Here is a 19270-nt window from a genome sequence, read left to right as displayed (position 1 = left end):
TGGTTCTGAGACCTGTGGTCAATCAGGGTCCATGTGTCCTGAGAAGATACATTCATGAGCATTTGCAGGGCAGTCAGTGCCTGGTTTGCACACTTACGCCAGCTCATTAATTTGTGGAACACTTGTGAAGGGCAGTTTGAAAGCATTAAAGTATTAGCCAGTCAAGGTGGTGCACGCCTGTACCCTAACACTTGGGTGGTAGAGGCAGGAGGACCAGGAGTTTAAGGCCATCCTCAGGAACATGTTGAGTCTGAAGGCCAGACTAGACATGAGACCCTGTCTCCAAAACAAACAAACAAAACAGAAAAACAAAAACAAAACCAGAAAAAGTATTAGCTGAGTGGTGGTGGTGCATGCTTTTAATCTCAGCACTTGGGAGACAGAGACAGGTAGATCTCTGAGTTCAAGACCAGCCTGGTCAGCAGATTGAGTTCAAGGATAGCCAGAGCTGCACAAAAAAACCCTGGCTCGGAAAGGAAAAAAAAGGGGGGGGGGGAGATTAAAGTATTAAAAACAGGTATTAAAAATACTTCATGGGCTGGAGAGATGACTCAGAGCTTAAGAGCACTGGCTGCTCTTCCAAAGGTCCTGAGTTCAATTCCCAGCACCCACATGGTGGCTTACAACCACTTGTAATGAGATCTGGTGCCTTTTTATGGTGGGCAGAATACTGTATAAATGATAAATAAATCTTTAAAAAATACTTCATAATGCTTTACCTTTGAAATAGTTGCCTGCTTCAACTTATTCAACCTCAGTCCCCTCTGGCTTAGGTACTGTTGTTTGCATCTTACAGAGAAACAGGCTGTAACTTAGGTAACTTACAACCCAGAGGCAAAGAAGTCTAGAGAGGTGTCCACAGACTCCGCTCAAATCCATTCTCTGGAGCACTGGGCTGCACTCTGTCCAACCTGCAGTGGCCAGGGCACTGAGAGTTTGCTAGGACACACTTGGGAGGGTCAGCAAGGAACCAGAGGCTCTTCCCGGTCTCCCTCTACTTAATTTTGCTGCCCAGACCTCTCTTCTCCAGCCAGCAAGGCCTTAGTCCAGCATCACCTTCCATAGCTTCTCAAGTGCCTTATGTACCATCCCCCTGCCTCCAGCGTTTCCTTGGCACCTTCCCTTTGGGGCCAGGACTCCTGAAGGGGTGTTTTGATTTTCTGAAGAACTGTGCATGTATATCTGCCAGTTGCCTTAGTGGTCTAGGGAGCAGTGTTGGTGGTGCTGGACATGTGGGACACAGCCTCCAGGGGCCACAGCAACAGGGGAGCTAGTACTACTTATGGAAGTGGATTGTTGTGGGGCGGGTTCCCAGCTTGCTGGGTCTCGAACTCTGCTTAGTCTTGCTGGGCTTCTTCTATTACATGAGAGTTGATGCCCACAGGATTGCTCAGCGTTACATAAGAACACCACGGAGGGGCTGGAAAGATGGCTCAGTGGATGAGAGCACTGTCTGCTATTCCAGAGGTCCTGAGTTCAGTTCCCAGTAACCATCTATACTGATGCCCTCTTCTGGCATACAGGTATATATGCAGATAGAGCACTCATACATAAAATAAATAAATAAAATATTCAAAAAAATAATTAGGAAAAAAAATCAACCATGGTGGCGCACTCCTGTAATCCCAGCACTCAGGAGGCAGAGGCAAGTGGATCTCTGAGTTCAAGGCCAGCCTGGTCTACAAAGGGAGTCCAAGCCAGCTAAGGTTACACAGAAACCCTGTCTCTGAAAAACAAAAGAACAACAATGAAAGTTCTGTGTAGTTGGGCGTGGTGGTGCACGCCTTTAATCCCAGCACTCGGAGGCAGAGGCAGGTGGATCGCTGTGAGTTCGAGGCCAGCCTGGTCTACAAAGGGAGTCCAGGACAGCTAAGGCTACACAGAGAAACCCTGTCTCAAAAAACCAAAAAAAAAAAAGAAAGTTCTGCGTATCGTACTCATGAACTTGTCCACTGTCCCTGCTTTTCTCCGCCTCCTAGATATGTGTTACACCGTTGGATGGGACTGCTACACTGAGCTCCCTCCCTCCCTCCCTCCCTCCCTCCCTCCCTCCCCCCCTCCCCTACACCAGTCTAGTCTGAGAGGAGCAGTGGGCCTTGTGCTGGGTGACTTTGAACTCCACTGCCTGGAGGAAAAATGGCTCTGGATCATTTCAACTATTAGAGTTTGTTTCTTTTCTCTTAGAATGTGCCAGAGTCTTCCATGCCGCGGGGGCTAAGCTGGTGCTCTGTGGCCGAGATGCGAAGGCCCTTGAGGAGCTCACCCGGGAACTCGCTTGTTCTTGTTCCTCCAAGGTGAGCCTGCAGCAAGGGGTCTGTGGGGAAGAGGGAAGAACCTCCGTGGGCCACAGTGGTCTACTCCATAACTGCTGAACTACGAGGCGTCCATCCGTCCGTCCGTTCGTCCGTCCGTCCGTCCTTCCGTGTGGCTACACTGGGCTGGCAGGCTCCATGCAGCTTGCCTCCACATGACCTCCCCAGCCACTACTTTAGGCTGACAACTAAGGAAGTCCCCTCTGTGCTCATCTAGTTGGGTGTTGTCTGGGGAGGTAGTGATGATGGTTTTAACATTTTAGTTGTATTATAATATTTATAGTACTAATCATTCTTAACATAATAGGCTTTGTTATCTGAGAGTTTCATACATGCATACAATGTGCTCAGTCATAGTTCTTACCCCGTCTCTTCTGGCTCCTCCCAAATGCCCCTTCCCCGACCCCCTCCTAACCTCATGACTTTTAAAAATAACCCAAGTCCATTTGTGCTCTTATAAACGTTGCCAAATCCAATAGCATGAAGAACCGCTAGGGTTTTCTCCTGTGAGTTATGATAGTTTCAAACCTTGCATTTCTGTTTTTGAAGTCATTTATGGTCTGCCTTAGTCTTTGTTTGTGAGTGTGTATTCTGTGTGTGTGCTAGTGCCCTTGGAGGCCAGAAGATGGCATCAGATCCCCTGGAGCTAGAGTTACAGGTGGCTGCGGGCTCCCAGCATAGGTGCTGGTGCTGGGAACTGAACTTGGGTCCTTAACCACCAAGCTATATATATCATCAGTCTCGTCTGAGTTAATTCTAATATATTGTATTAGGAAAAGGTCGAGTTTGGTTCTGTAATTTTTTTTCCCTCTTATTTTATTTTTTAATGTTTCGGGGGCTTGCCGGGCATGGTGGCGCATGCCTTTAATCCCAGCACTCAGGAGGCAGAGGCAGGCGGATCGCTGTGAGTTCGAGGCCAGCCTGGTCTACAAAGTGAGTCCAGGATGGCCAAGGCTACATAGAGAAACCCTGTCTCGAAAAACCAAAAAAAAAAAAAAAAAAAAAAAGGAAAAAATGTTTCGGGGGCTTGGCCCTTTCTCATAGGTTTGAGTTACTGTCTGGCTTCTTGTCATTTTAGCCCTAAGGGACCAACTCCTTGAACATTCCTCGTAGGGCAGGTCTGATGGACCCCTTCAGCTATTATCTGGGAATATCTTAATCTCTTTTTCACTTTTGTTTGAGCCCAGACTTTAGTGCCTGAGCCATCTCTCCAGTGAGTACTCTTCTCCACTTTTGATTTTGTTGTTGTTGTTATTCTTTTGTTTTTTGTTTTATTTGCTTTTTGACAAGGTCTCTCTGTGTAGCCTTGGCTGTCCTGGACTCACTTTGTAGACCAGGCTGGCTTTGAACTCACAGCGATCCTCCTGCCTCTGCCTCCCAAGCGCTGGGATTAAAGGTGTGTGCCACCACGCCTGGCTCTCTTCTCCACTTTTGAAAGGCTGTGGTGCTATATCCTGATTTAGCTTTTTATTTTTAAAATAATTTTTAAAATATTTATTAATCATTATTGTTTATTTTTTATTATCTATCTGTTTATTTATTTGGTTGGTGGTTTGTTTGGTTGGTTCGTTGATTGGTTTTGGGTTTTGGTTTTTCAAGACAGGATTTCTATGTGTAGCCTTGGCTGTCCTAGACACGCTTTGTAGACCAGGCTGGCCTCGAACTCACAGCAATCCACCTGCCTCTGCCTCCTGAGTGCTGGGATTAAAGGCGTGTGCCACCACCGCCCAGCTATTTATTTTAGTTTTATGTACATTGGTGTTTTGACTGCATGTATGAGGGAGTTAGATCCCTGGACCTGGAATTACAGACAGTTGTGAGTTGCCATGTAGGTTCTGGGTCCTCTGGAAGATGAGCCAGTGCTGTTAACTGCTGAGCATTTCTCCAGCCCCTCCTTACCTGTTTTTAAACTCTAGCATCTTTACCACTTCACTTACTGTACTTTTAGCTCTAGAATTTTTTACAAAATAATTTCTCCTAGCTGAAGAGATGGCTCAGTGGTTAAGAGCACCACCTGCTCTTCCAGAGGTCCTGAGTTCAATTCTAAGCAACCACATGATGGCTAGAATGTGACAATAAATAAATCTTTTTAAAAAAAATTTTTCCCCTTTTATTGAAATACTCACTTTTTAAAAAAACTTTATCTATTATCTGCCTTTGCAAATGTCTTCCTTCACTTTCTCAGCATTGCAGAAATAGTTGTTTTAATGTCTTTATTTATTACATTTAGCATCTCAGCTTCCTGGGGATTCTTTTTAGAGATTTTTTTATTTTTTATTTTTTGTTTGTTTGTTTTATTTTATTTTATTTTGTATGTGAGTACTCTAGCTGCATGTACACCTGTGTGCCAGAGGAGGGCATCAGATCACATTATAGATGGTTGTGAGCCACCATATGGTTGCCGGGAATTGAACTCAGGACCTCTGGAAGAGCAAACAGTGCTCTTAACCACTGAGCCATCTCTCCAGCTCACTCCCTCCCCATTTTCTTTTTTGGTTTTTCAAGATCAGGTTTCTCTGTGTAGCCTTGGCTGTCTTGGACTCGATTTGTAGGCTAGGTTTTTTTTTTTTTTTTGACTAGGTTGTTCTTGAACTCAGAGATCCACCTGCCTCTGTCTCCCTGAGTGCTGGGATTACAGGTGAATGCCCCTATGCCTGGCTTGTTTTGGTACTTTTGAGAAAGGGTTTCTCTGTGTAGCCCTGGCTGACCTGGACTCACTTTGTAGACCTGGCTGGCCTCGAACTCACAGAGATCAGCCTGCCTCTGCCTCCCAAGTGCTGGGGTTAAGGTATGTACCACCGTTGCCCTGCCAGAGATTTATTTATAATTATGATGTTCCAAGGCAGTCTCCTGGCAGCTGTTTTCAGTGGTAGCAATTGAAATAGAGCCACCTGTCTCCATGTCACACCTTTGGCGTGAGTGGCAGGTCAGCAGTATTTAGAAGCTAAGGTCCTCCTTGCCTGCCCTGGGTCCCATAGGCCATATCAGAAATATGGACCGCCTTCCCTGCAATTGACTGCCAGGATGTAGTGGGAGCGGCTCCCAGCAGCCCGGTAGCTGCAGTCCACCACTGGTAGCTGTGATTTACCAGCAAAGCATCCTTTGGGAGTTATGTTCAAGTCACTTCACAGGGTTCCCGTTAGGACAGCTGTCAGCTGGGCATGGGCTGCCAGCGCCTCCTATTTCTGCCATATTCTCTGCTCCCCCTCACTCTCTGCCCTTGCTGAGCTGCACAGCTGAACTGTGCTGGGCCCATTTTCCTAGCACCTGGCAGCGTTCTTTGTGAACGCTGTTCACAAAGTTAACCACCTGCCCCTCCAGGCTGGGGCAGGAGCCTTGTCCATTGTGCTGTGACCCGGTGTCAAGCGTACCGGGACCACGTGAGTCAGCTTTCCTGAGCAGATGACTAGCAGTCTGGGTGGACAGTGCCTGTGCGTCAGTGCCTGTGAGTGGTATCGTGATGTGCAGTGTGAGCAGCACTCATGCGGTAATGTACAAGTCACAGCACACATGATGCTCACCTACAGGGCTCACAGGCTGGCGGGTAAAAGTAAAAGGAGCCTGTTATCACATCCTGTGGTGTAAGACAGTCACCGTCAATTTAGGAGAAAAGTTGCCCAGACATGTGAATTCCACATCAGGAACTTCATAGGTTGCTTTTTCGGAAGAGGGTTGCCACAGCCTGTAACATTTGCGTCAAGTGGGACAGTCTCAAAACTCTGAAAAGTAGGAACATGGCTGTCATTCTTTAAGGTGCATTTTGTGTTTTGTGTTTAACCAGGGACTGACACACAAACCCTTCACGGTGACCTTTGACCTCACAGATCCTCGTGCCATCGCTACAGCAGCAGCTGAGATCTTACAGTGCTTTAGCTTTGTGGACATCCTCATCAATAATGCTGGTGTCAGCTACCGTGGTACCATCAGTGAGACCATATTGGACGTGGACCGGAGGGTGATGGAGATAAACTACTTTGGCCCTGTTGCTCTAACAAAAGGTAGGCATCTAGTCGCCAGCTTGGTTTCTTTTTGGTGAGACACTGCCTGTTTCTGTGCATTTGCCCCCTGCAGCAGGTGTAGCCATTAAAATGACGGTGTTTTACCTTTTCTGGGTTTATATTTGCATTGTATCTATTTTGCACCCTCACATCAGTGTTGGTCGCATTAGTGCAACTTTGCATTTCTGATCCATGGTACCTGCATCCCACTGAGGGCAGTATTTGAATGTACTTTAAAGATCAGAGGCCAAGCTCCCGATAGGGACCTGTGCTGTTTGTATGTTCTGTTCCCTCTTCCTCCTCTGCCATGGAAAACTCTGGTGTCTCCTCCAGCAGCACCGGGCACAGTGACTGGGAGAGGCTAACTTTCTGCCCTGTCCCCTCAGCTCTCCTACCCTCCATGATCAAGAGGAAGCGAGGCCACATTGTTGCCATCAGCAGCATCCAGGGCAGGATCAGCATTCCTTTCCGGTCGGCATGTAAGTACTTCTACCCTCCTTTCCCAGGGCATTTCTGCTTTATTTTATTTTGAATTGTAAAAATGATGTGTTTGGGCTGGAAAGATGGCTCAGAGGTTAAGAGCACTGTCTGGTTGGGCATGGTGGCACACGCCTTTAATCCCAGCACTTGGGAGGCAGAGGCAGACGGATCTCTGTGAGTTCGAGGCCAGCCTGGTCTACAAAGCAAGTCCAGGACAGCCAAGGCTACACAGAGAAACCAAAACCAAAACAAAACAAAACAAAAAAAAGAGCACTCTCTGCTCTCCAAAGGTCCTGAGTTCAATTCCCAGCAACCACGTGGTGGCTCACAACCATCTACAGTGGGATCTGGTGCCCTCTTCTGGTGTGCAGGTGTACATGCAGGCAGAATATTGTATAAATAGTAAATAAATATTTTTTTTTAAAAAGTGTTCATCCGGGTGTGGTGGTGTACACCTTTCAACCCAGCACTTGGAAGGCAGAGGCAGAAGGATTTCTGAGTTCGAGGACAGCCTGGTCTACAAAGTGAATTCAGGACAGCCAAGGCTAATACAGAGAAACCCTGTCTCAAAAAAAAAAAAACAAAACCAAAACCAAAACAACAAAAAGAGCTCTCCCTCTCACCTCTTACCTCTCTCTTTCTTATTTCTCTGCCTCTGTCTCTCTCCCTGGAGTATCCCTCCCCCCTTTCCTTCTCTCCCTATGTTCATATAATAAACCTCATATAATATAAAAACAAAAACAAAAACAAAACAAAACAACAAAAAGAGATGTGTTCACTAGCTAGATTCATACACTGTAGAAATACCCTATAGATACATTAAGTAACCCCATCAGAATGTTCTTTCTGGTGTGTGGGTTTTTTTATTTTCTTAAGATTTATATGCCGGGCGTGGTGGCGCACGCTTTTAATCCCAGCACTCGGGAGGCAGAGGCAGGCGGATCGCTGTGAGTTCGAGGCCAGCCTGGTCTACAAAGTGAGCAAGATGGCCAAGGCTACACAGAGAAACCCTGTCTCGAAAAAAAACCAAAAAAAAAAAAAAAAAAAAAAGATTTATTTAATTGCCAGGCATGGTGGCCCACACCTTTAATCCCAGCCAACGCTCCACAGAGAAACCCTGTCTCGGAGAGAAAAAAAAAGATTTATGTAGTAATATATAATTATTATAATATATAACATCTTGCCTGCATATACTCCTGCAGGCCAGAGGAGGGCATCAGATCACACTGTAGATGGTTGCGAGAGCCAACATGTGGTCCTGGGAATTGAACTCAGGACCTCTGGAAGAGCAGCCAGTGCTCTTAACCACTGAACCATCTCTCCAGCCCCCTTGTCCTGTTTTTTTGAGACTTAGTCTCTACAGATCCCTGGCTATCCTGGAACTCACTGTGTATATCAGGCTGTCCTTGATCTCAGAGACCTGCCTACCTCTGTCTCTCAGGCATTAGAGTTTAAGGTGTGTGCTGCCACGCCCAGCCATGACCTAAGTAGTCCTAAGTATTCATACCTTCCTTTAAATCCTAATTTACTCCTTATCCCTTAGGTGACCTTGGACAGGGCTCCCTAACTCTACATGCCCGTCCTTATGTGCAAATGGAGGCAGCTCAGCCTGGAAGGATGTTACGGGGAAGGACCTGCAGAGGCCCTGGACTGAAATCCCTTCAGCATTCTGGGGCATATTACTCCAATTTTTTTCTGCATATAATGGAGTGTCTAAAATGGGATCACACTTTACATAGTGTTTCTGACTTGCTCAGTTCACTAGATAAGCATAGAGTCTTTTAAGTAGATGCAATTCAGTAAATGGCTGTGACAAAAAAAGTTTTTTATAGATTATTTATTACCCTATGAGTGCTGTTTGCATATACACCTGCAGGCCAGAAGAGGGCATTAGATCCCATTACAGATGTTTGTGAGCCACCATGTGGTTGTCTGGAATTGAAGTCAGGACCTCTGGAAAAACAGACCATGCTGTTAACTGCTGAGCCATCTCTCTAGCCCTTGGCTGTGACAAAATTAACATAGCCATTTTCATTTATTTATTTATTTTTATTTTTTATTTTTTGAGACAGGGTTTCTCTGTGTTAGCTTTGGCTGTCCTGGACTCACTTTGTAGACCAGGCTGGCCTCGAACTCACAATGATCTGCCTGCCTCTGCCTCCTGAGTGTTGGAATTAAAGGTGTGAGCCACCACGCCTGGCAACACCATGCTTGGCAACGTAGCCATTTTCATAGACACTGGGGAATCCCTGTGTCCCTCAAGCTTTTACCTTTAGTAGAGATTATGACAGAAGTCCTTGGGTATGTATGTCTCTAGGTATTCTCAGGGCCATTAAGATAAGCCCCAAGAGCTGAGCTGCTGAAAGAAATTCCTTTGTCGATGGGCGTGGTGGCGCATGCCTGTAATCCCAGCACTCGGGAGGCAGAGGCAGGCGGATCGCTGTGAGTTTGAGCCCAGCCTGGTCTACAAAGTGAGTCCAGGACAGCCAGGGCTACCCAGAGAGACCCTGTCTCCAAAAAAAAAAAAAGAAAGAAAGAAAGAAGGAAAGAAAAGATAAGCCCCAAGAAATAGAAACTTTAGGTAACACCAAAACATTAAGACCACCTCCTTGGCGTCTAGTTCACGTGCTCACTGTTACTTCACTTGCCTGCCCTCCTGTTACACATACAGACAGGCACGCAGAGTGTAGCTTCTAGTGGGGTGCCTTTTACAAAAAGATGAAAGGTGGTATCACAAATTCCTTAGGTTTCCTTTTTATGTGTCATTCTCTGAAACACTGATTTGATGACAGCTGCTGCTCATCCACCTCTTAGGACCAGAGCAGTCTGCTAGCCCAGTGGAGGCAGGGCTGTACTGTTCCAGCCCTTGGAAAGGACAGTGTCAACACTCAGTTCAATAAAGGGCAGCTGGCCATTAAACAAAGCATATTCTTTCCCCAGGCCTGGACCTCTGTTCTGACTTTTGGCTCTAAATGTGTGTCCTTGGACCTTCACTTAACTTCAGGCCTTAAGCTTTCTTACTCCCCACAGTGACTCACAGCCGTCCTCATCCCTGCCTCCCAGCGCCGGCTCAGATACAATGAGATGTGCTGTGTAACTTACAAGCAGTGCAGTCTTATGCCTCTGTGGGTGTTTCTCTGTTGTCTTTTCTTTGTCTAATCCAGATAGCCTTGCACAGATACCTAAGGCTGCTCAGATGAATCTTCAGAAAAAAACACAACCAAATGGCTGTGATCAGGAAGGAGTAAGCAGCTAAGGCACAGTGTTAATAATGGGCAAACTGGAGTAAGGGTCACAGAGCATGTAATGAATTATTATAGTCCACATTTTACTTTGACTTAGTGCCACTAGCTTTTCTTCTCTAACTGCCCACTGACTACAGCAGGTATGCATGGTGGTCTGGATACTATGTGGTTAACTAGATTTGAGTCTGGCCAGCTTCCTAGGGAGAGGTCTACAGCACAGCATACACACTGGGGAGCGGCACTCTGCGTGCCCAGGGGAGAGGCCAGCTGTAACTGGCAGCCTTGTGGGCTTGGTCTAGACAGCATAGCTGAAAGCCCATGGCCTGGGAGCTTTGGAGTGGCCCAGCGGTCAATATGGACTTACTTGTGTTTTGAAGACCCAGAATGGCTGCTCTCTTCAATACTCGGGCTGCCTCCCAGAGTCACAGACGTTAGGCATTTCTCCACAGTCATCCAGGCCAGCACCTCTAGTCACACTGTCCTGCTGCCTCCTGGAGCCTGCAGTGACACTCCTTGCTTTGCCCTCCCAGTATATTTGGCTAACTGGAACCCCTTTTTGACGAGGACTGAAATATTTAGGACTCCAAACTAGAGGAAACAGGCTTTGTGTGGAGATGCTAGTTTGTTTCCTAAGAGCCTCACTCCAGTGTCACTCAGTGTCTCCTTGAGTACCTGGCACTGGACTAGGGAGCTGCTGCTGGGGGACAGAGGAGCCCCTGTCTCTCACAGGTAGCACAGCCTCAGATTCCTCCATATGAAAAGTGCTTGGGGCCAGGTGGTGGTGGCGCACGCCTGTAATCTCAGCACTCGGGAGGCAGAGGCAGGCGGATCTCTGTGAGTTTGAGGCCAGCCTGGTCTACAAAGTGAGTCCAGGATAGCCAAGGCTACACAGAGAGACCCTGTCTGGAAAAAAAACAAAAAACAAAAAACAGCAAAACCCAACCAACCAACCAACCAACCAAGCAAATTGAGAAGTGCTTGCACCAGCCTTGTGTCTGTACAGCCCTGCATGAGGCTCCCTGGGGCTATGCTCAGTAGCAACTGGGAACAATTTGTACAGGTTCCTGTGGGACCCCTCCCCCCCACAGGACTAGATAGACCCATTTAGCAGGGCTGAATATATTTATAGGTGTGTGTGTACATACACCCACCCACACACCATATATAGCATGTTTTCCCTTAACCATCTGAGGAAGCTGAAGACATGGTGGCACTTTATTCCTATCACTCGGTGTCTTCTAAGAACAAAACCACATGCATCTGTCAGAACCAGGACGTGAACATTGCTGTAGTGTTGTAATCTCCCCCTCCCCCTCCCTAGACAGGGGTTCTCTGTGTAGCCTTGGCTGTCCTAGCCTATGGACCAGGCCGGCCTGGAACCCAACAGAGATCCACCTGCCTCCGCCTCCCAGGTGCTGGGATTACAGGTGTGGGCCACGGCTCCCGGCGGTAGTGTTGTGATCTTACACGGTAAGCCCACACCAGCACGCTTTCCTGCCTCTGTCTCCAACTACAGATTCAGCCTCCAAGCATGCCACCCAGGCATTCTTTGACTGTCTGCGTGCAGAGATGGAACAGGATGGCATCGAGGTGACTGTGATAAGCCCTGGATACATCCACACCAACCTCTCTGTAAATGCTGTCACTGCTGATGGCTCTAGATATGGAGGTAGGTCAACAGACAGGACAGACAGTCCCTCAGCTGAAATGTCACCAAACTTCCCACTAACTCCTCTGAAGATCCCAAGGCCCAAGGAATCTTATTACCAGGACTTAGAAACTCAAACTTAGGGCTGATGGGGGCGGGGGATGTGGGGGGGGCGGGGCGTGGAAGAAAGAGGGGCATACGGGGGGGGGGGGGGGGGAAGGGTCAGGATCAAAGGAAGAAGGGAGCATGATTGGCTCCTGCACAGGGTGTTGGGGAAGCGGCTGGCTTCAGGGAGTGTTGGGGTGAGGCTGGGTCGGGCCCAGCAGTGTCAGGTCTCCAGCTTACTCAGCCAGAAGCAGTGCTGAGCTGACCTGCAGGTTCAGCGCATGGGCGGAGCAGCCTGACCCCTGCATATACATATAGGAACAAACAAACAGAGCAGTTGACTGCCATCTTGCGTCAGCTGGTCCATGTGTGCTGGAACTATTAGACCAAGCCTTATCTTCCTGAGCTTGGAGCAAGCCTGCCTTGCCCCCAGGATGTGTCCTCTGTGGGGTTGTGTTGCCACAGCCGCCCAAGTGCTGCAGGTCTTGAGCCCATCTGGCCAGGTCTGAATCAAGACCGCCCCAGTCTAGGTGGCTGCTTTGCCACACAAGCTGCTCCACAGAAAGCCACAGGGGGGCTGGAGAGATGGCTCAGAGGGTAAGAGCACCCGCTACTCTTCCAAAGGTCCTGAGTTCAATTCCCAGCAGCCACATAATGGCTCACAACCATCTATGAGATCTGGTGCCCCTTGGGGCGTGCAGGTACACATGCAGGCACAACACTGTATACATCATAGATAAGAAAATAAATCTTTAAGGAAGGAAGGAAGGAAGGAAGGAAACCACAGTGGTAGGAGCCAGACAGCTGCAAACATGGTTATCTCAGAAAATTTAGCTCGGACTGTTCTCCACTTCCCACTCTCCTGTGGTGAACACAGTGAGGACAGCCACCGGCGAGGGAGTTCGGGTTCCGGGCAGCGTGTGCTAATGGCCTCTTGTGCGTCTGCGGCTGGTTCTGCTCTGTTAGCAAGGTAGATGCGTCACCAGCAAAGAAGGAGCATGGATGCTGTTACCCTACCCCTCCCAGCTGCCCCAGCTGCTCCTCATCCAGCCTTCCTGCCACTGGGAACTGGGACAGCTGTTCACTCCACACTCAGTGCATAGGGGTGCAATGGGGTCACATGGTTGTGAAGCAGCCAGGACAGAGCAGATGATATAGCATGCCTAGCATCCCCTAGTCACTGGCTGTTGCCCAGATGCGGACTGAGGTCAAGAAGACTTTCCTGCCAGTGCAGGGGCTCAGTGGGTAAACACCTGCCACCGAGCCTGACAACCTTCCGGGGTTTTTACACTTATTTAAGTATTTTATGTACATAAGTGCTCTGTCTTCATGCATGGTAGAAAGAGGGAACCAGGTCCCATTACAGATGATTCTAAGCATGTGGGTGTTAGGAACTGAACTCAGGATCTCTAGAAGAATAGCCAGTGCCCTTAACCTACTGCTGAGCCATCGCTCCAGCGCCCATAATCATCTTTAGATGTGGGGTGGCGTCCACTCTGAGACCTATCTGTGTGGCTTTTGGCATCTGTCACAGACCACCAAACAGGCGCTCGCTTTGGTCCCCCGCACTAACTGGTCTACCCGGTCTCTCACCCTGTGTCTTTTATCCCCATTTACCTGCCCCTCACTTTTTCAGTGTAATTGTCCACTTCCTGGAAGAACTCTGGCATGTTGGCCCCATGCCTCCTCATTTGTCCTTACATTCTTTTTCAGTGTAATTGTCCACTTCCTGGAGGAACTCTGCCACGTTGGCCCCATGCCGCCTCATTTGTCCTTACATTCTTTTTCTTTTGTTTACTGTAGCTCTAGACAAGAACACAGCCCAGGGCCGAAGCCCTGCAGAGGTGGCCCGGGATGTCCTTGCTGCTGTGGGGAAGAAGAAAAAAGATGTGCTCCTGAGTGACCTCGTGCCGGCCATGGCTGTCTATCTCAGAACTCTGGCTCCTGGCCTTTTCTTCAGAATCATGGCCTCCAGGGCCAGAAAAGAGCGAATATCCAAGAACTGCTGATCTTGATAGAGCTGCTAGCTTGGCCAGCCTGATCGCAAGGGGTCCACAGCTGTGGCCTGGTGGGAGGCTGTCTCGTTCTCAGGGGTGGGCAGGAGCACTTCTGTTTTCCCCAGGAGCGGGTTAACCCTTACCTTAAGGAGTGAAGTGTAGACTTGGGCTGAGACTCTAAAAGATGCAAAATAAAGGGCTGAATAAATAGGGTCAGAGTTCTCAGTAGAGTCCTGTGCGTGCCAGATTTCAGAAGTGGTTCTGGAGCTTTGGGAACCAGACCCAAATCAGTTTTTTGTTTGCTTGGGGATTTTTTGTTTTTTGAGATAGTTTCTCTGTGTGGCCCCTGCTGTCCTAGAACTCATTCTGTAAACCAGGCTGGCCTCGAACTCAGAGATCCACCTGCTTCAGCCTTGAGAGTGCTGGCATTAAAGGTGTGTGCCACCAACCCCACCGTAGACACCCCCACCCCACTCCACCCACCCCCGGCTTCCAAAATCAGCTTAGTTGGGTTTGTTGGAGACCACTGACCCAGCTCTTATGGAAGAAGCCTGAGGAGAAGGCTGGTAATCCTACGATGTTTCCAGGTCCTGCAGCAGCTCACTGGAACATGGGTAAGTGTAAATGGATGCCTCCTACATAGTGCCAACCTTAGCCTCAGGAAAAACTCCCCTAGTCCTCTCCCCTGGCCCTGCTGACTTTCAGAGTAGCCTTGCAAGGGCACTGGGTACTATTCTAAGCTTAAGATGAACCTGTTAAGAGAAGAGCCAACAAGGAAAGCTCCTGCTTGGCTCTGGGTGTGAGGTGGCAAGAAGGCTCTCAGACACTGCGGATGTTAGCTGCGGTTGCACTTCTCACTTCTCAGGCAGCGCCTTGACTCAGGGTGGGAAGACTTCCTTAGAGAGGTCAGAAGGCCCTTGTGTTCACCTCTCACTGTTTTTGTTTTTCAAGTCAGGGTTTCTCTGTGTAGCCCTGGCTGTCTTGGAACTCCCTCTGTAGACAGGTTGGCCTGAAACTCAGAGATCGGCCTGCTTCTGTCTCTGAGTGCTGGGATTAAAGTCATGTGCCACCCCTATATGGCCACCTGATTTATTAAAAAGGCATGATGGGTTCACTGAGCAGGTCAACTTTATTTTCCAAGTTTAGAAAGAAAAATTTCCTGTTACAGAAACTGAAAGCTGAAACCATAGGAGGCCTGTTGGAGATTTCTCCACCATGTAAGAGTAAAACTCCCATATAAAGCTGTCATCGCCGGGCAGTGATGATACACACCTGTAATTCCAGCACTCAGGAGGCAGAGGCAGGCGGATCGCTGTGAGTTCGAGGCCAGCCTGGTCTACAAAGCGAGTCCAGGACAGCCAGGGCTACACAGAGAAGCCCTGTCTTGAAAAACAGAAAAAAAAGAGAACAGAAAAAAAGAAGAAAAACAGCTGCCCATGGGCTGACAGAATCACTTAGAGACCCTTAGATCCTGGACCAGGCCTCCTCTCAGTCTTCTCTTTGCCCAGATTTCCAAAGCTAGATAAAGGTGATCATTGATTTAAAAAGGAGAAAACCTTAAAAAAAAAAAAAAAAAAGAAAAGAAAAAGAAAAAAAAAGCCGGGCGTGGTGGCGCACGCCTTTAATCCCAGCACCTGGGAGGCAGAGGCAGGCGGATTGCTGTGAGTGCGAGGCCAGCCTGGTCTACAAAGCAAGTCCAGGACAGCCAAGGCTACACAGAGAGACCCTGTCTCAAAAAACCAAAAAAAAAATTGTTTTTAATTTCATGTGCATTGGTGTTTTTGCCTGTATGAGGGTGTCAGAGGCCCTGGAACCAGGATTCCAGACAGCTGTGAACTGCTATGTGGTTGCTGGGAATTGAACCCAGGTCCTCTGGAGGAGCAGCCAGTACTTTTAACTGCCGAGCCATCTGTTTTCTTTTCTTTTTTTCTTTTTGGTTCTTTGAGACAGGGTTTCTCTGTGTAGTCTTGGCTGTTCTGGACTCCCTGTATCTGGAAATATTCTCCCACATTTTCTTAGGAGGTTTGAGTTTCACATCTTACATGAAGGTGTTTGATCTATTTGGAATTGATTTTTGTGCAGGGTGAGATAAAGATCTAGTTTCATTCTTTAGCATGCAGATGCGGATGCCCAGGCTTTGTAGCACCACTTGTGTGTTCCTGGCATCTTTGTAAAAGCAGGTAGTTGCTTTTTGAGACAGGGTTTCTCTATGATAGCCTTGGCTGTCCTTCACTCGCTTTGCACCCGCCTCTGCCTCCCGAGTGCTGGGATTAAATGCGTGCACCACCACCGCCCAGCAAAAGCGGGTAGCTGTAATGTGAGTTTCTGTGTTTTATTTTGTCCCATCAGTGTTGATACCATGCTGTTTTGTTGTGACTGTAATATAACTTGAAGTCATTTATGGTGATGACCTCCTCCATTAGTTATTTTTGCTCAAGATTACTTTGTCTGGAGTCTGGTTTTTCTAGTTTTTTCTTATTTTTAAGAATGGCTTTTGAATTTTGATGCAATTGCATTGAATCTGTAGGTATCTGATATAGCAGCTAGTTTTCTTCCTTCCTTCCCTCCCAGACTGTATCTCAGTCCTGCCTCAAACTTACTCTGTAGCCAACACTTTAATTGTGGACCTTTAACTCCTGGTCCTCCTGCCCCTGCCTCTCAAGTGCTGGGTTTCCATGCACATGCCACCATGCCAGTTTATGGAGTGGTAAAGGTCACACCTAGGGCCTCATGAATACCTGGTAGTCACAAACTGAGCTACACTCTCCAGCCAAGATGGCCATTTTCACAAAGTAATTCTTCCAGCACGTAAGGATGGAGGTCCTTCCACCTTTTCTTGTCTTTAGTTTCTCTCTGTACTGTTTTATTGTTTTCTCTGTATAGGTCTTAATCCTGTCACTTTGCTGAGAATGCTTGTCAGTTGTTTTTCTGTGAAGTCTAGAGTCATGGAGAAGCATAATTTGCAAATAAGGAGACTTCTCCCCTCTCCTATCAGTGTTTTATTCACTTCCTATTGTTGAGCTTTTTTTTTTTTTTTTAACATTTTCTGGGTATGGGTTTTGTCTGCGTGTTTATCTACATGTGCAATGCAATGCTTGCTGCTGTGGAGACCGGCAGAGGGCATCAGATTTTCTAGGACTGGAATTAGTTTTAAGCAGCCATGTGCTTGCTGCGGGTTGAATCTGGGTCCTCCGGAAGAGCATCCAGAACTCTCTAACCACTCAGCCATCTCTCCAATGCACTGCGCTTCTCTCCTGACCCTGATAGGTGATTTAAAATGGCTGCAGATAGCCTAGGGTTAAAGGCTTTCAAGTTCCATGGGAGAAGAAAGTGAGTGGGCGATCAGACCTAGCAGCTTATTTTCCCTGGCTCACACTTTATCCTGGATGGCCCGAGAACTGTAGGTGAAATGTGGATACAGATCATGGGCGGCCTCTCATCTTCCACAGATAGCATCCACCCTCCTATCAGGGAGAAAGGACTCCTTAGTGTTCACAGTAGATCCTAGTGCCAGGGAGGAAAATCAGGGCCAGCAGCAACTGTACTAGGGCTGCAGCCTAGGCCCTGGTAGCACAAAGCTACAAAGCGCCAGCCTTTTCCTAGTGAACGGCAGCAACAAACATACTGCCCTATGTGGAAATGAGAAGACCTTCTCTGACCCACTGAGAAGGGCCACGCCCAGCTACCATTCTTTCCTCTCCACTAAATAAGCCATAGCTACAGCAGTCACCAGAGGACACCAAGGATTCATGCAATCTGCAGACTCATGTCCTCTGCTGCTCACACCAGATGCCCAAGGCTGAGTATGAGGGCAAGAGAGCCACCTGCAAGGCTCTGGGATGCACAGCTGCTCCCAGCCAACCTGAATCTCCTCTTCCTACCTACCAGAGAGCTGTGTGCTTGAAAGGCTCAGCCCTAGCCTACCTTCAACTCGAGTTTATTTTGTTCCAACATTTTCAGCCCAGTACCTCAATATGAGAGCTGCTGGCACCTGACGTTACAGTGTTGTGGCAGTCCTGACTTTCTGTTCTGTGTCCTGTCCCAATCCCCCCCTTCAAGCTTCAATTCCTTAAGTGTCTAGGTGATAATGGTTCGGTTCAGTCTCCACTTTGCTCTTTAAACCATGTGGTGTCTGACCACTGATGCTTCTTGACCTAGCAGCAGTCCATCCTGCAGGGCAGGAGACAGGGTGAGTGCATGCATCAAGGAAGGACAGAGCCACTGAACCAGATGTGTAACTGGGGTGAGACACAAATGGGACACAAGTGGAAGGAGCTCCCCAAGATCTGCCTGCCTGTTTACTCTTAACTGTCCCTGTAGACCCTTTACTCCTGAAAGTGGTAATAGGTAGGCAATTGAGACTAGATTGCTTTGTCAAGTTCCTCCCATGACCCGTTCCCTAAAGGGTCCCACAGAACTCTTATTGGGTGGCTCCAACAGGTTTAAACCACCACCCTGATAGGTGATTGGAAATGGCCGAAGATAGCCTAGGGTTAGTGCTGGATGGCCTAATAGGAGGGCCAAAGCCATTTTCTTCTCCACATAAAAAGGTATTGTGAAAGCATTGTGGTGTCACCAGAATGTGAGGTTGATATGCTGCCCCTCTCACAGGCCAGCCCCACCCACACCTGCCCTTCTGGCCAGGGGCCAAAGTACCAAGGTGGCATTTTAGAATCTGGGTTAGCACAGTTAACAAGAGTCACTTTGTTCAGGACGGCTTGGGAAATAGGAAAGAGCTGTTTGCACCTGGTTTCTATTTTGGGTAAGGGCATCTGCTCAGCTGGAATGAGGTCCACAGCCCATAGTCTACCCCCCCCCCCCATGCAATCTGATGTGCTGAAAGAACACAGCCAGACCAGGTGACTGCTTGTCACAAAAGCCCCTCCCATGCTGTGCTTGCCCACAGGCTCAGAGCCAGCCTTTAGTTACCTAGGGCTCTATCTCAGAGGCAGCAGATACCAATTCATCTGGGGCTGCTGTGGCAGCTACCTCTTCACCATCCTGAGCTGTTAGTTCTACAGCACTTGGAACTCAGTCAAGGTTTCTTATAACTCTGATTTCTCCTGTTACAAATGGCCCAATCAATCACCCCTGAAATTTCTCTAAAGCCTTTCTCCAGGTTAGGCCCCCTTCCTGATGCTGGGCATCACAATTTTCTAAGAAGCTGGCTTGGCTATCTACTACAGAAGCGCCATGCAAAACTCTTTGAGCAGATCATTTTCCACTGAGAGCCCTGGGAGAGAGCGGGGAGGAGGTGTGTGGTGGCCTTTAATCCCAGCACCCAAGGGGCAGAGACACCATCTCTGAGTTCCAGACCCACTTGGCCTACGCAGTCAAGTGAGTTCTCTTAAAACTCACTGCCCTAAGCCGGGTGTGGTGGCGCACGCCTTTAATCCCAGCACTCGGGAGGCAGAGACAGGCGGATCACTGTGAGTTCGAGGGCAGCCTAGTCTACAAAGCGAGTCTAGGACAGCCAAGGCTACAC

The 19270-nt window shown here is 48.2% G+C and overlaps 1 protein-coding gene across 5 annotated transcripts in view; it reads left to right on the top strand.

Moving 5' to 3' along the window:
* Positions 1-13997, top strand: part of DHRS7B (dehydrogenase/reductase 7B) — a 29385-nt gene extending 15388 nt beyond the window's left edge. For all 5 annotated transcript variants that reach the window (XM_084763751.1, XM_084763754.1, XM_084763752.1 and 2 more), the window contains exons 3-7: positions 2185-2294; positions 6094-6310; positions 6697-6789; positions 11552-11704; positions 13592-13997. In XM_084763751.1, coding sequence (XP_084619877.1) covers positions 2185-2294; positions 6094-6310; positions 6697-6789; positions 11552-11704; positions 13592-13797 — 779 coding nt within the window. In that variant the 3' untranslated portion in view covers positions 13798-13997. The remainder of the gene's footprint in view (positions 1-2184; positions 2295-6093; positions 6311-6696; positions 6790-11551; positions 11705-13591) is intronic.
* The last annotated feature ends 5273 nt before the right edge of the window (positions 13998-19270 follow it).

Source organism: Acomys minous (assembly GCF_964271855.1).
Source record: "Acomys minous genome assembly, chromosome: 16".
NCBI lineage: Eukaryota > Metazoa > Chordata > Mammalia > Rodentia > Muridae > Acomys > Acomys minous.
Note: the sequence above shows the minus strand (reverse complement) of the source record. Positions and strands in the feature narration are given on the sequence as shown.